The sequence below is a fragment of the Leptodactylus fuscus genome, chromosome 1 (assembly GCF_031893055.1).
Source record: "Leptodactylus fuscus isolate aLepFus1 chromosome 1, aLepFus1.hap2, whole genome shotgun sequence".
Taxonomy (NCBI): domain Eukaryota; kingdom Metazoa; phylum Chordata; class Amphibia; order Anura; family Leptodactylidae; genus Leptodactylus; species Leptodactylus fuscus.
In genome coordinates, this window is record NC_134265.1 from 247,338,207 (window position 1) to 247,351,664 (window position 13,458).

General features: G+C 38.6%; 1 protein-coding gene across 1 annotated transcript in view; it reads left to right on the forward strand.

Annotated features, from left to right (window-relative positions):
• GRID2 (glutamate ionotropic receptor delta type subunit 2) overlaps positions 1-13,458 on the forward strand; it is a 952,324-nt gene that overhangs the window by 827,533 nt on the left and 111,333 nt on the right. Inside the window, exon 13 of the mRNA XM_075285407.1 lies at positions 5,400-5,595. Coding sequence (XP_075141508.1) covers positions 5,400-5,595 — 196 coding nt within the window. The remainder of the gene's footprint in view (positions 1-5,399; positions 5,596-13,458) is intronic.

Below are 13,458 nucleotides of genomic sequence, written 5' to 3' on the forward strand. Positions count from 1 at the left end.
GTACACTTTATATACACTGTATATACACATATATATGTGCTATAGCATTCAGCCAATCAATGCTGGTCAATGCATTCCTATAAGAAAAAGTCAGGTCCCATATAACCACAAGCTGCCAGCTCCCCCGACTAGCAAGGACAAGCCTGCAGCAGAACCAGCGTTGAGGGCAGCACGGTGGCTCAATGGTTAGCACTGCAGCCTTGCAGCGCTGGAGTCCGGGGTTCGATTCCTGCCAAGGATGATATCTACAAGGAGTTTGTATTTTCTCCCCGTGTTTGCGTGGGTTTCATCCGGGTACTCAGTTTCCTCCCACACACCAAAGACTGTAGATTGTGAGCCCTATATGGGACAGTGACTGTCATTGTCTGTAAATTGCTGCGGAATATGATGGCGCTATACAAGTAAGCATAATAAATAATAATACAGTGTATAGCATTTGGCAAATCAACGCTGGTTCTGAATCAAATCTTTACTGCAAATAGCGATAGTATTCGAACGAGTATGAGTATTTTGAATACCGCAGTATTCTATGGAATACCTACTTGATCGAATACTACTCACTCATCTCTAGTGGTTATCTGTGTTCCTTAGAGATCCTTCAGATGAGCTACAAAAAAAATCCCTTTACCTGGACATGCCTCAGAATATGCTGGGTCAGGAGCTGGTACTTCCAAATAAGTTCCTAAAAAGACCTATGAATGGAGCAGGTGAAAAACCCAAATGATCCTTTCCACTTCCTAGGCAACTCAATCTCTATCCAAGGTGAAAATTCTGGGTGACACCGAAGTGGCATGTGTTTGGATAGCAGGTGGCACAAGCGATAAGGATTATGGGTGAACCAGATTAGACGTCATCACCATGTTAGAATAATGGGAGAAAGTATTCAACCAATCTAGACTATGACGTTAAAGGCTAGCCAACTTATAGGCTCCGGTTGTTTACGTAGCCCCTGCTGCCTTGGCAACATCAATTTATGTAGTACTATGAGTTAAGCCTATCAATATCAACCCGCTCAGCAATAAGGGGATGGTCTGAAGTGGGTATAGCAGCTTAGAAAAGCTCATCATTTTGATAAGGTGACTACGGGCAAAAAATGGCAGCAGGAGGTGGCTCCAACGTTTCAACTCAGCTGTTATTTTCAAGATAAGAAGGGGGTAGTTTAAGGAATACAGAGAGGAAGGGACCCTCCCCGTAGAGATGCCCATATATCGGATGGAATAATTGCCAACCTTTACTGCCAGGTCAGTCAAGTCTCTTCTACAGGGACCAGAGGAAAAATTTAACAGTTTCCTTATACTAATATTGACTCTAAAACCATAAAACTCCCCAACTTGTTTTTGTATTAGTGAGGAATTTTGATCATTTGGCATTTATTTTTGAAATATAGGAAATTTACCAAAAATTATTGAAAATTTACAATTTTCAAATTCATACCATCCAAATTAGTTCATATGTACTATTTACTATATCTGTTACATTATGGCATCACACTTTACATGTGTAGGGTCAGTTACTTTAGCAGTTTGTGAGCGTACTTCCCTGTACAAGTTCCTAGGGAGACCTGGCCTCTGGTGCCTCCTTCCTCTCTGTTGGCCAGTAGCTTCAGAGGGTGGGAGTGTTATTCACTGAGCCTGATAATAGGTCCCTTTGTTGGTTACTGATATTTGAGAATTAACCACAATATATTTATAGGGAGTGAGGGTACACTGTCTCTTAGGGACAAGTAGATATAATATATCACTCCCTTTATCTTTTTCTCACAATTGAGGAAACACTTTGAGCACAGTGATTACATTTTTATGCTTTTTGATGTTTTTAAGCAGAAAAATAAAAGTGATGTTTTAACATTTGGATAGTGATTCTATGGGTGGATAGTGTCACCCGCCCCAGTGAAATTTTTTACACACTTTAGATGTGCTTTAACATTTTAGAACGTTAGAAAGTTTGCAAGTCACACAACAATTTTCTAAATTTCCATGAACGTTTCCAAAACCATTTTCTTCAATTTAGTTCTGAAGGGACTTTTAAAGGCAAATATATTAGAACGCCTTCATAAATCACACCATGTTTCAAAACAGCACCTCTTAAATCATTCCTTAAATCAACCTTTAGTGATTTTACATGGATTAATACAAAATGAAATTTCAAAAAATTAGACATTTACATTTTTTTTTCAACACTACATTCATTTAGCCTTAGACCTCAAGAGGTTGAAGGAGAGAATCCAATCCAAAATTTGTTGTGCAATTTCTCCCGAGTACCAAAATGCCACACATTTGGATATAAGTCACTGCACTTTTGGAAGGCAGATTTAACTGGAACACTTTTTAAGTGGAATATCGCATTTGCAGAGCCCCTGGGGACAAGAATAGTAGAAATTACCAAAAATTTAGCACACTATGGAAACTACACGTCGCAAGGAATATTATAAGAATATCAACATTACACAACCCCCAGAAGAGCAACATAGATCTTAATGGCAATACAAAGAACTATGTATTGCAGTGTGAGATGTGTATGGGAAATGTTGTGACTGGCTGGCTGTGATAGAGCTGTACTGGTTATTATAAGGATCTATGCTGCCTGGTTTGAGACTGTGCTGGTTGTTACAAGGTGGACATACTTTAGCTGTCAAAACGAAAGTTCCATGTTAAAGTCTATCTTTATATTCCCATTGCACTCAGCTACAGTTTCAGAAGACAAAGATCACAAACAAATAGCTCACCTACAGTTGTTTTAAGTCACATTGATGCTTCCTCAAGACCTCAGTTTTTTTTGTATTATTGTGCAAAAGCACATCAAACACTTGCAATTGTCAAGTTGCCTGCTTTCAACTAATACAAGCAACTTACAACCTGCAATTTTCAAGTTCTTTGTTTTCAGGAGCTGCAATATATAGGGTTTGAGTAAGGATACACTCAGATGACCAAGGTGCAAAACAGCCATGGAAAAATGTCCAACTGTTTTCACGGATCCCTCATACGTTTGAGTGTATGGAGTGAACTTTGAAAAAGGCCAAAAATAGAACATGAAATATAACTTTATGGTTTGTGTCAATGGACCATCAGACTAACAGTCATGTGAGTAGCCCTATTCATTGACATTGAAATCAATGCTTCCATGGGACATCTGGCAAAAACCGTACGTCACACAGCCATTAATCACTGTTGTGTGAATGTAGCCTTACACTTGTTTTTTAAAGTGTAATCGCTATATTTTGTAAGTTTTTTAAATTTTCAAATTAAAAATCAGATTTTTGGTCTCTTTACAGATATGTGCATATAGATATAGACATGGTATGTTTAAACTTTAGAGATGTACCCTAGGTTCAAATCTGTGCTGGGCTCTCCTTCGTTCAGGTCCTCAGGAGGAAAGCCAGATTCCTAAAACAATGGTTACAAGCAGACACCTTCGGAGCTTCATTGAATATAATGGGGCCATGTCCATTGTTTTCATACTGAAAGCGGCAAAGAGAAAAGATCTTTGTGCAGGACTTTTGGCAGTTTCTGCAGTGCAGTATACTCTGGCGCAACTGCACTATGTGAACTTAGTCTTAAATGTTTTATTTTAAAAATTTGTTTTGTGCCTAATTTTCTGCTTATGTAAGAAAATTAATTTGATGTATTGTATTTTACAAAAATGTACGTTTTGACAAACAGTTAAGTGTGAAGACACTTTGTCTTTATAGCGATCACCACTTCATATACAACGTGCAGGTTATCCACTTTTTAGACACTATATTTGTGCAAAGGTTTAATAATTTTTTATTTTAAAATTTAAGTTTTACATGCACGTATTTAAAGTCTCTAAAATTGTCTTGGCTACCACAGGTGCAAAATATCCAAAACCCTCTGAAAATCAAAGGGGGAATAGGTAATATATTTCTAAATATTTTAGAGGTGTAGAATTGGGTGGACAATGGAAATAAAATGATTTAGTGCATAGAAAATGTCACATTTAATGAAGGTGTATTGATTACATTTACATTTACTATCGGAAAAGAAAAAATGCAAGAGGTTAGCTCACCCTGAAATAGACGTCCCAGGTGCACGACCCTGTCTCCTGACTCCTAGGAGCTTCAAAATTCTAATTGCGGTTTTTTATCCACCTTTCTGACTTTTTCTGCACTTTACTATGTATTAGTTATTTTGTTTGTCTGCCCATCGGGGCTTATTTTTAACTCATGGATTAAAGGTTAAATTTTATACGTACCCAAGATGTTGCGGATCCTTCTTGCAATGTGGTTTTTCAAAGAATTTACATTTACTGCTCAGTCAACTGATACATTTTGTAAATGGAAATTGTATCATACCTTTAAAAAAATAATTATTATTATTTTCCAGCTAAAATCATAAATACAAAATGTCTGCATTTAGCAAGTGATTCTCTAAGTGTTTTTTGGCTTATATTCAACTGATGTGTGGGACATATGCTCATCACATTCATAGATGGTGTTAATGAATTCCTCATTGATATCAAGCATTTGGTAAATGTTATGATTGCCAATTGATTCAATGTATTTAGTTAATTACCCAGAAGAATTGTCAGATACCATGCCAGTTACATACAATCCGCATCTTCTTCTAGGAACTGAAAGCACAGCTACATGTTCTATTTACACCCCCACTATGTTTACACTCTTTAAGTAAAGAAGTGGATTTTTTCCCCCAGAAAATGTGGCCCTTTTTCCAAGTTATGTAGGTAATGCAACTCAGACTTATACAAGTCAAAAATGTTTTCGTAACTATGAATGATACCTGAGGAAGAAGCGGAGAGCTTCGAAACGTTGTAATCTGTCATCATTATTAGTTAGCCATTAAAAAAGGTATCAACTACTGAAGACTTCCAAGTTTTTTGTTTTTTATAGCACAGTCATATTCATAGGCTGCAATAGACTGGTCATACAATAGTGAAGGTCTGTGGGAGAGTTTTCTAGACATGGTCTGTGCAGGGATGAGCAGATAAGTTATAACATCATCTATTGGAGTAGTGGATGCAATGAGAAGTCAGTGGAGTTATCTATGGAATTGTTATCATCTACTGTAATCCTGTCTGTCTTGGGATGTAAATGAGGTGCATAGTCCTTCATTTTGTTGCAGTAGGGAACAGACTCAAAATTGCAGGATTTAGTATAACTTTCAAAATATAGATAGAGACATGGAAAAGTTAAAGAAAAATCTTACAATCATTCCCTTTGATAAGCGACATTTTATTGGAGCCCTCAACATTTAGTAGACATACTTTGATAATGAATTGTTTAAAGGGTGCTACAAAAAATTGCTGTGATAAAATATTTACTATATTAAGAAACTTTATACAGTAGTTTTTTTTTTCTTGCACTTTACTAAAAGTGAGATGCTAAACATTTACTTATGAATAATATGGGTATCTTTTATTAGGTCTCTCCAGGATCTTTCAAGACAAACCGATATTCCTTATGGCACAGTGTTGGATTCTGCTGTCTATGATCATGTTCGGGTGAAAGGTATGAATCCGTTTGAGCGGGACAGCATGTATTCCCAAATGTGGCGGATGATTAGCAAGAGTAATGGAACGGAGAACAACGTGCAGGAATCTTTGGAGGGCATACAAAAGGTAAACTATTAATTTTTCAACTTGAGATAACATAATAGAAATATAGAAGATAGAAAAAGATCCTGGTCCATCTAATTTGCCCTTACGTTATTTTCATTTATCTTATAATACGCATGCTTAAATTAACTTACCGCAAATTTCCCAACTACATCTAGAAGTTTGTTCAAAGCCTTAACTACTCTTTCAGTGAAATATTTCCTGACATTGTTTCTAATCCCCACAACTACTAGTGTGATGTCCTCTGTGGTTGAATAGCAGATTTACCATTCATATGAGAATGCATAATATTAGCTTCTAACTAGAGTTTCTTGAAACCTGGTTGGGAGTCTTACCGAAGGCAACAGGAAAATGTACCTGTATACTCTTGGGTAAAGTCTGCTAATTCTCTTTACCAATTATTCTCCAAAATGTGAATTGAATCTCAAACTCTGAGAACTGTTTCTACTATATTGAGTTATGAATAATGAATTCAGAGGAATCTTTAAAGAAGAAGTCTCACCAGGGGTGTAACTAGCAAAAAGTGGAATCCATAGCAAAATAGCACCCCATTTCCTGGACCTCAGATGTTCTAACACCCCCTTTATTGTCCCCCTTTCAGTATTTTGCTTCCTTTCCAGGACCCCACACAATAATGCTCCCTTTACTGGCCTCTACATGGTATAATATTCCCTTTTTGGCCCCACACATTATAAAGCCCTTCTTACCGTCCACACTGTATATTGCCTCCTTATCAGCCAACCCCAGAGTATAATGAGCAGAGGCACAGAGGAAGTGATTAAGCATAAATAACCACAGTGTTACCTCTTTTGAGTTCCTGCACAGGTCTTTGGGCCACCTGAATGATGTCAAAGATCACTGGCTTCAGCAGTCATGTGGGTTATGCCAGCGTGACCCACAGGACCAGGACTGTGATTGGGTATCAGTGGTCTCTGATGTAATTCAGGAGGCCAAAAACCTGTGCAGGAGCTCAGGAGAAGTGAGTAACACTGTTATTTTTACTCACCTCCTCTAGGCCCCAGCTCTTTATATTCTGGAGTCTAAAGAGTGCCCAGAGTATAATAATAGGAGTGAAAACAAGCCAGTGATTGTAATCAATGTCAATGTTCCTTGGGACAGAAGAGACCAAATATCTCTGTCTTCTGTTCTGTTTTTTGTGTTTATTTCTAGAAGGTAATCAGAAAAACAGGTCATGAATAATGGCCGTTATATGGGGCACTTCAGTGTTAGGCTGCATGCACACGGAGTTACGCCGGGCTTGTAAAAATACTCATTCACAGCCGTACACGCGAGCGCTGCGGAAGGCTCCCGAAAACTTCCCATTCACTTCAATGGGAGCGCTTGTAACACCAGCGTTACGAGCGCTCCCATTGAAGTGAATGGGAAGTGTTTGGGAGCCGTCCGCAGCGCTCACGTGTACGGCTGTGAATGAGTATTTTTACAAGTCTGGCGTAACTCCGTGTGCATGCAGCCTTATAGTATTTACCTACTAGCATAAAATCTGCAGTTACTAAGTACAGCAGCCTATATTGTTAAAACATTGTCAATGTTGGAAAAAGTCCCAAATTTAATAAGTCTAACTTGTAATCACATAGTCGGCAAATTTATCACCATACTCCAAATATGGCAATCAGAATAAATCCCTGGACCAACCTATCAGCTCCAGAAATCTGATTTTTATAAGTTGTATAAAAAAAGACCCTGTCTTGTCTAACATCAATTGTCAAAAGATTTTAAAAATACTGAAATACCATCTGCCATTACTGCGTCTTGGGGTAAGGCATTTGTCAGTTTGATTTTTCTAACCTTAAAAAACCCTTTCCTGCATAGATGTTTAACTTGCTTCTCCTCCACAAGTAATGAGTCCCTCTGATCCTTTCAACAGTTCTTGGAAAAAATAACTTATGTGCCAGTTCTTTGTGCTGACCATACCTACATATATGCATGTTAATCAGATCTCCTTTAAATGGGACCTCTCACTGGATGTGGGCCCCCAAATCTGCAGCATGTTCTTATGCTACTGAGATTTACAGCCACAAACTTAAAAAGCTGTGATATGGAGACTCAAATGGAACTGGGGTCACCAAGTTTGGTGCCCTACTGCATTAGGGGGGCCCAACTCTGGTGACAGGTTGCCTTTAAGGCATCCTTGTCCTAATCAAGGTGTGGCCTTGTAAGCAATTTATATGGAGGAGAAATCAAAGACTGGGATCTCAAATTTATCTGAATTTCTACACATTCTAAAATTTTATTTGCCTTAATCTGAGCCAGAGCGATCAAGAGTAACCATAGAACTCTGTACTTGCAAAAGTCACTCACTGTTTTTGTAGAAAGTAAGCTCTTATAATAACTTGGTGCATATTATAATCATCACAGCGGGTTTATATTGCATTCTCCAACAATTAAGACCAGATATATAATAATGGACATGTACACTTCCTCAGAATACTGTACAGCAAGATTTTGGTGAATGAGCGTGATTCCTCAAAGATTTACATCTTATCTTTTATTTGGAAACATAAAGTACACTTGGAAGAAACATTTTTTTCTAACCATGATTAGAGGTTTTAGGTTTATATTATATTCCACAGCCTAGAACAAATGGCTGTAATTTACATCTTGGATGATGAAATATATACCATTGAGTTCTGCAAATGTACAATTTGACATAACATGATAAAACATAATGCATTACTTTTACAGGAACATACATTAAGGCTCCATTATTTTAGAAAAGTTATGTAAATATGCTCATACTATTGTACTGCGCGCTGCACAGCAGGACAGCGCTAACATTACTATCCCATTGTGTCAGTGAGCAACGCCTATACATTTCTACAATTCACTGCAAAAGCTGGAATGGAAAGCCTCAAATGATAAATGTAGGAATCAAAAATGTTCAAACATATATTATCAAGGGAATAACAGTAATATTTAGAGCCTGCATAGCGCTATCATTAAATTAATTCATGTACGGAGGTATTATTTGTCAAATCTTGACATTATTTCAGCTTGATATTTGCTTGGTACTGTATGGCACTGCTATATACACACTATGTGGCATATTATTTGGGCAGTATATGAGGGTGGTAGCACTGTATAGCTTTGCTATTAAGACAACTGTATGAAAATGTTACTTGGTCAAAATTTGACAATGGTTTTAAGCACTGTACAAAACTGTACCCTTATAATTAGATTCTGCAGGGCATAGTTATTATTACAATAATACACTGAATGTCATCCAACGTGAAGCCAACCCTGAACACCATAGTGCATAATTACAGCTTTGATGACTGCAGGTAGCAACTATAAACTTAAGAATCTCACCTAGTCTAGATGGCCTTCCAAGGCCTATTCTGACATCCTGGCATATGTATAAGGAATTACTGGCCTCATGTCTAATACTGATATTATCTTATTAAAGGTTGTTCAAGATTAAAACGTCCAAGAGCAAAAAATGTGTTAAAATACTAAAATAACCCAATAAATGTTGCATCTCTGACCTTAGTAGTGAAGCCTATATGTATTGCAATATACCAGTGAGGCAAGTGATTGACTCTAGGGACTTGATTAAGTAATTATTGGTTATTTTATTATTTCTTTCTCTGTGCCCATTTTATATCATGAGCATCACCTATAAATAGGCATTATTATTGTAACAAATTTTGCATATTGCATGATTTGGTTAACTGCTATTAATATGAGGCACATTGAGTTGTAACCTGCAATACACATGACCAGACTCTTTATCTACAACTGTGGATAAAAGTACAGACCTATATATTTCAATGGACCCATATATACAGCCATTCTTTTTGTGGCTGTGTACCTGGGCCAAATTGAAGAGCTGAAAACTATTGAGCAGGTCCTATATGTGTCCTATACATCCCCTATATCTGTCCTATACATCCCCTATATCTGTCCTATATATACCCTATATGTGTCCTATACATCCCCTATATCTGTCCTATACATCCCCTATATCTGTCCTATACATACCCTATATCTGTCCTATACATACACTATATCTGTCCTATACATCCCCTATATCTGTCTGCATTTGCAGCCCTGTCAATTCATTTTAACATATAGGTCAGTGAAAACCACATCTGTGCCATTTGTATGCAGAGGCGTAAGGCTGAGGCCCCACATTGCAGAAACGCAGCGTTTTTGTTGCAGATTTTGATGCGGTTTATTTCAACCATAGCTAAAAATGGCTACAGAAGGAATGGGAAATATATAGGAAGCTTCTTATACGTCTCCCTTCTGCTCAATCCACTCCTGGCTTAGGCTCAGAAAAACACAGCAAAATATGTAACAAAAAAAGCTGTATTCCAACAACGTGAGGGCCTTAGGCTAAAGCCCCACGTTGCAGAAACAGCTTTTTTTCGTTGCAGATTTTGCTGGTTTTTTTTGAGCCGAAGCCAGGAGTAGATTGAGCAGGAGGGAGACATATAAGAAGCTCCCTATATATTTCCCGTTCCTTTTCTAGCCATTCTTGGCTTTGACGGAAAAAAAACGCAGCTAAATCTGCAATAAAAAAAGCTGCATTTTTGTAATGTGGGGCCTCAGCCTTAGTGTGATTCTATTGGGTGGTGACACTGTAACTAGATGCAATTAAAGCCAAATCCAGTTCCTGGGCACCAGTGCATTCACTTTGCTGAAAGTGTGACACCGATTAATTCCTGGCTGGGGTTTTGCTGTTACTGCACCGCCAGGAACTAAAAGTGACTGAAATTAATCTGCGTTTCACTTAGGGAGCGTTCACACTACCGTCGGTGTCCGACAGCTAGTGTCCACTGCCACAGGTATGACCTTACTCTGCTCCCAGTCACATACATTACCACTAATTGTGGGTTACGCATGTACTTACATTGCTTCTAAAGGAAAAGAACATGTGTATCCAGGCAAATAGTGGTAAGTGCAAGTGGCTGGGAGCACAGAATGACAGCACCTCTATGTTGTGGTTTGTGCTATATGACTTTAGTGTAGGTGTCGTCAGCTTTACAATTATTGCCCGGCACTCCGAGGACCTCATCTTTGATTTTTTAATTTAAATCGGCACGCCGAACAAAAAAGGTCACCTACCCCTGATCTAGATCCTGTTTCTAACTGAGAGAAAGAGGAGCACATTCTCCTCTGCTTAGAGGTATTCACACTGTGCTCCTGTGCGACCTGTGCCTGTCACCCCGGTCTCTGTCCTATTCCCCTGGGGAAACTACACAAGGGACGGCTTCCCAGTGGTCAGTATTAAACCACATTCATTTGAATGGGTTTTAAAAGAAAACAGCCAGTATCCGTATCCAGCTTCTCCGTGGGGAAACAGTTTTTTTTTTTGGCCGGACACAAAGTCCTGCATGTGTGAATGCCCCCATACTATGTACAGTGTAAAGCAGCTGGTTTTCACTCCAGGTAGAGCCTGCATGGAGAGAATTGTGCTAACAATGGAAACATCTAAGTTATTTAAAAAGCCAAAGATGTATAAGCCAAAAATATTGCTTATCCTTATGTAGGCACAGTAGCTTATCCTGAAAATGACAGGTACAAAAGACATGTATACTTTAAATTTGCTCAATGTTTCTATCATATTCCTGTGTTCCATCTACAGATGAAAATAGATTTTCATAATTGATATATTCTTCTTAAAACTCTAAACATGAAGACAGTACTACAAAGGATGTGGTTCAGAAATGTTAGCTCATTAGTAAGGTGGATAATGTAAGTTTATACCTTGGAAGTCTTTTGATAGGTAAGTGCTCATTTTGTGTATCCAGCTCAAACACTGGAAGAAAATTGAAAGCTGTCTTTTGTCTTCTCTGAATTTATGAGCGACAAAAATACTTGAGTGATGCAAATAAATAAATAAATCAATAGATAGATAAATAAATAAATAAATAAATAAATGTGAAGAACAAACATCTTGTTTCTGACAAGTGTCAAAAGGAAATTTAAAGAAAAGAGATGGTCAAACTATCCAATGGCTTTCTCACAACTGAATATAAGTAAGGGTTTTTGTGCTAAATAAAATAAAAAAGGGATTTCATATTACTACTTGGGAATTTAATTTAATTTAACATTTCTATACTTGTATCATACATGACTGGCACTTATAGACAGCAAGTTTGAAAAGCTACATATTTTTTCCATCTGGGAACTGTTGCATGATACTAATATCATTAAACATAATAATATTACATTTAGGGCTAGTTCGCACGGGGCCAAAGGGGCGGATTTTGACAGCGAAATCCACGTCATAATCTGCCCCTTTACAATGGTGGTCTATGGAGACCACTAGCATTCTTTTTTCCGCTATCGGCTAGCTGCCCTTTCTTCAGGCAGATTCCGCGGCTCACTGCCCATTCATTTGAGCCGACTCCGGGGTGGGGGAAGCCGCGACCGCGACATCGTGGCAGGCGGGTTTTGACCATATTTTGACTTGGCTCCCCGAGTCAAAATATGGTCAAAATCCGCCCCACTGCTCCCCATGTGAATGATCCCTTACAGCTAAAACATGTATGTGAAAATATTTATTCATCACAAAAATATTTATTTTATGCTTTACATATGCCTGACTTATCTATGTGCCAAATATAGAGTTTGATCCATAGTACAAATTTATGTTTAAAACTAGCTGTCAGATTGTGCAAAAATAAAAGAAGGTATACTCAACCTTTGCAGATCCTATGTCTGTCTGGTTGCAGTGCTGCCTGCTTCCACCAGGAAGTAAAAACCAACAAAAAACAGGGAGGATCAAAGCCAGACCATTATGTATACTAGCCTTTACCTGCGATTTCGTCTGCGTGTTGTTGGCGTTGATGATCCGCCTATATTCAGCAAATTGCTGCCATTGATGGTTTGCCTGCTCTGGCATTTTGGCAGCTCTCAAGCTATCCTGCTGCTGAACATGTTCCTTGTGCCATGCCTGTGATTGTTTCAGCATCTCAGCAGCTAGCTTGGGTGCCATGTAAGAGCGTGTTGTTGGCGTCGATGATCCGCCTGCTCCGGCTTATCAGCAGCTATCAAGCTGGCCTGCCGCTGAACTTGTTCCTTGCGTCTTGCCTGTGATTGTTCCGGCATCTCAGCAGTTCACTGGGATACCATATAATGAGTGCGTTGTTGGCGTCAAGCTCTGCTTGAGGAGAAGTCTGTTGACTTCTGGCTACCTTCATAGCTTTTGTTGCTTTAGAATTTTGCGACAAATAAGATTTTCTTTTTCCCAGCATGTTTAAAAGACCTGGCTTTATCAGTAACCTCCAATTAGCTGAGAGTGTTCTGCTGACCAGAGCAGTTTAATATAGTATATGAACATTAATTCATAACAGTCATGAAGACATGTCATTTATTGGAATAAAAAGTAGCCTATGTGTTAATAGAGGTTACAAACTATCTACGTGCCAAATTTCATCTAAATCTGTTCAGCCGTTTTTGCGTGATCGAGTAAGTTTTGCACTGGTGTATTTTGTATATCGTTTGTGTGTGTGTCCATAAGCATTATGTGTATCTCAGTTTGGATATCAGTAAAAAACCTGTGATCGATTGTTATGGAGACTTGGAGTAAAGCGTGTGTAAAGTGTGTATGTAACCTTGTGTAACAGTGCGCATCTAATAGAGATGAGCGTACACTGTTCGGATCAGCCGATCCGAACAGCACGCTCCCATAGAAATGAATGGAAGCACCTGTGACGCCGGCCGGCCACCGGCAAAGTCAGCGTCACAGGTGTTTCCATTCATTTCTATGAGAGCGTGCTGTTCGGATCGGCTGATCCGAACAGTGTTCGCTCATCTCTAGTATCTAATCTTGCGGCATGTGGAAATGTGTACAGACATGCGTATCTAATCTTCCGTCATGTGGCATTGTGTAAAGAC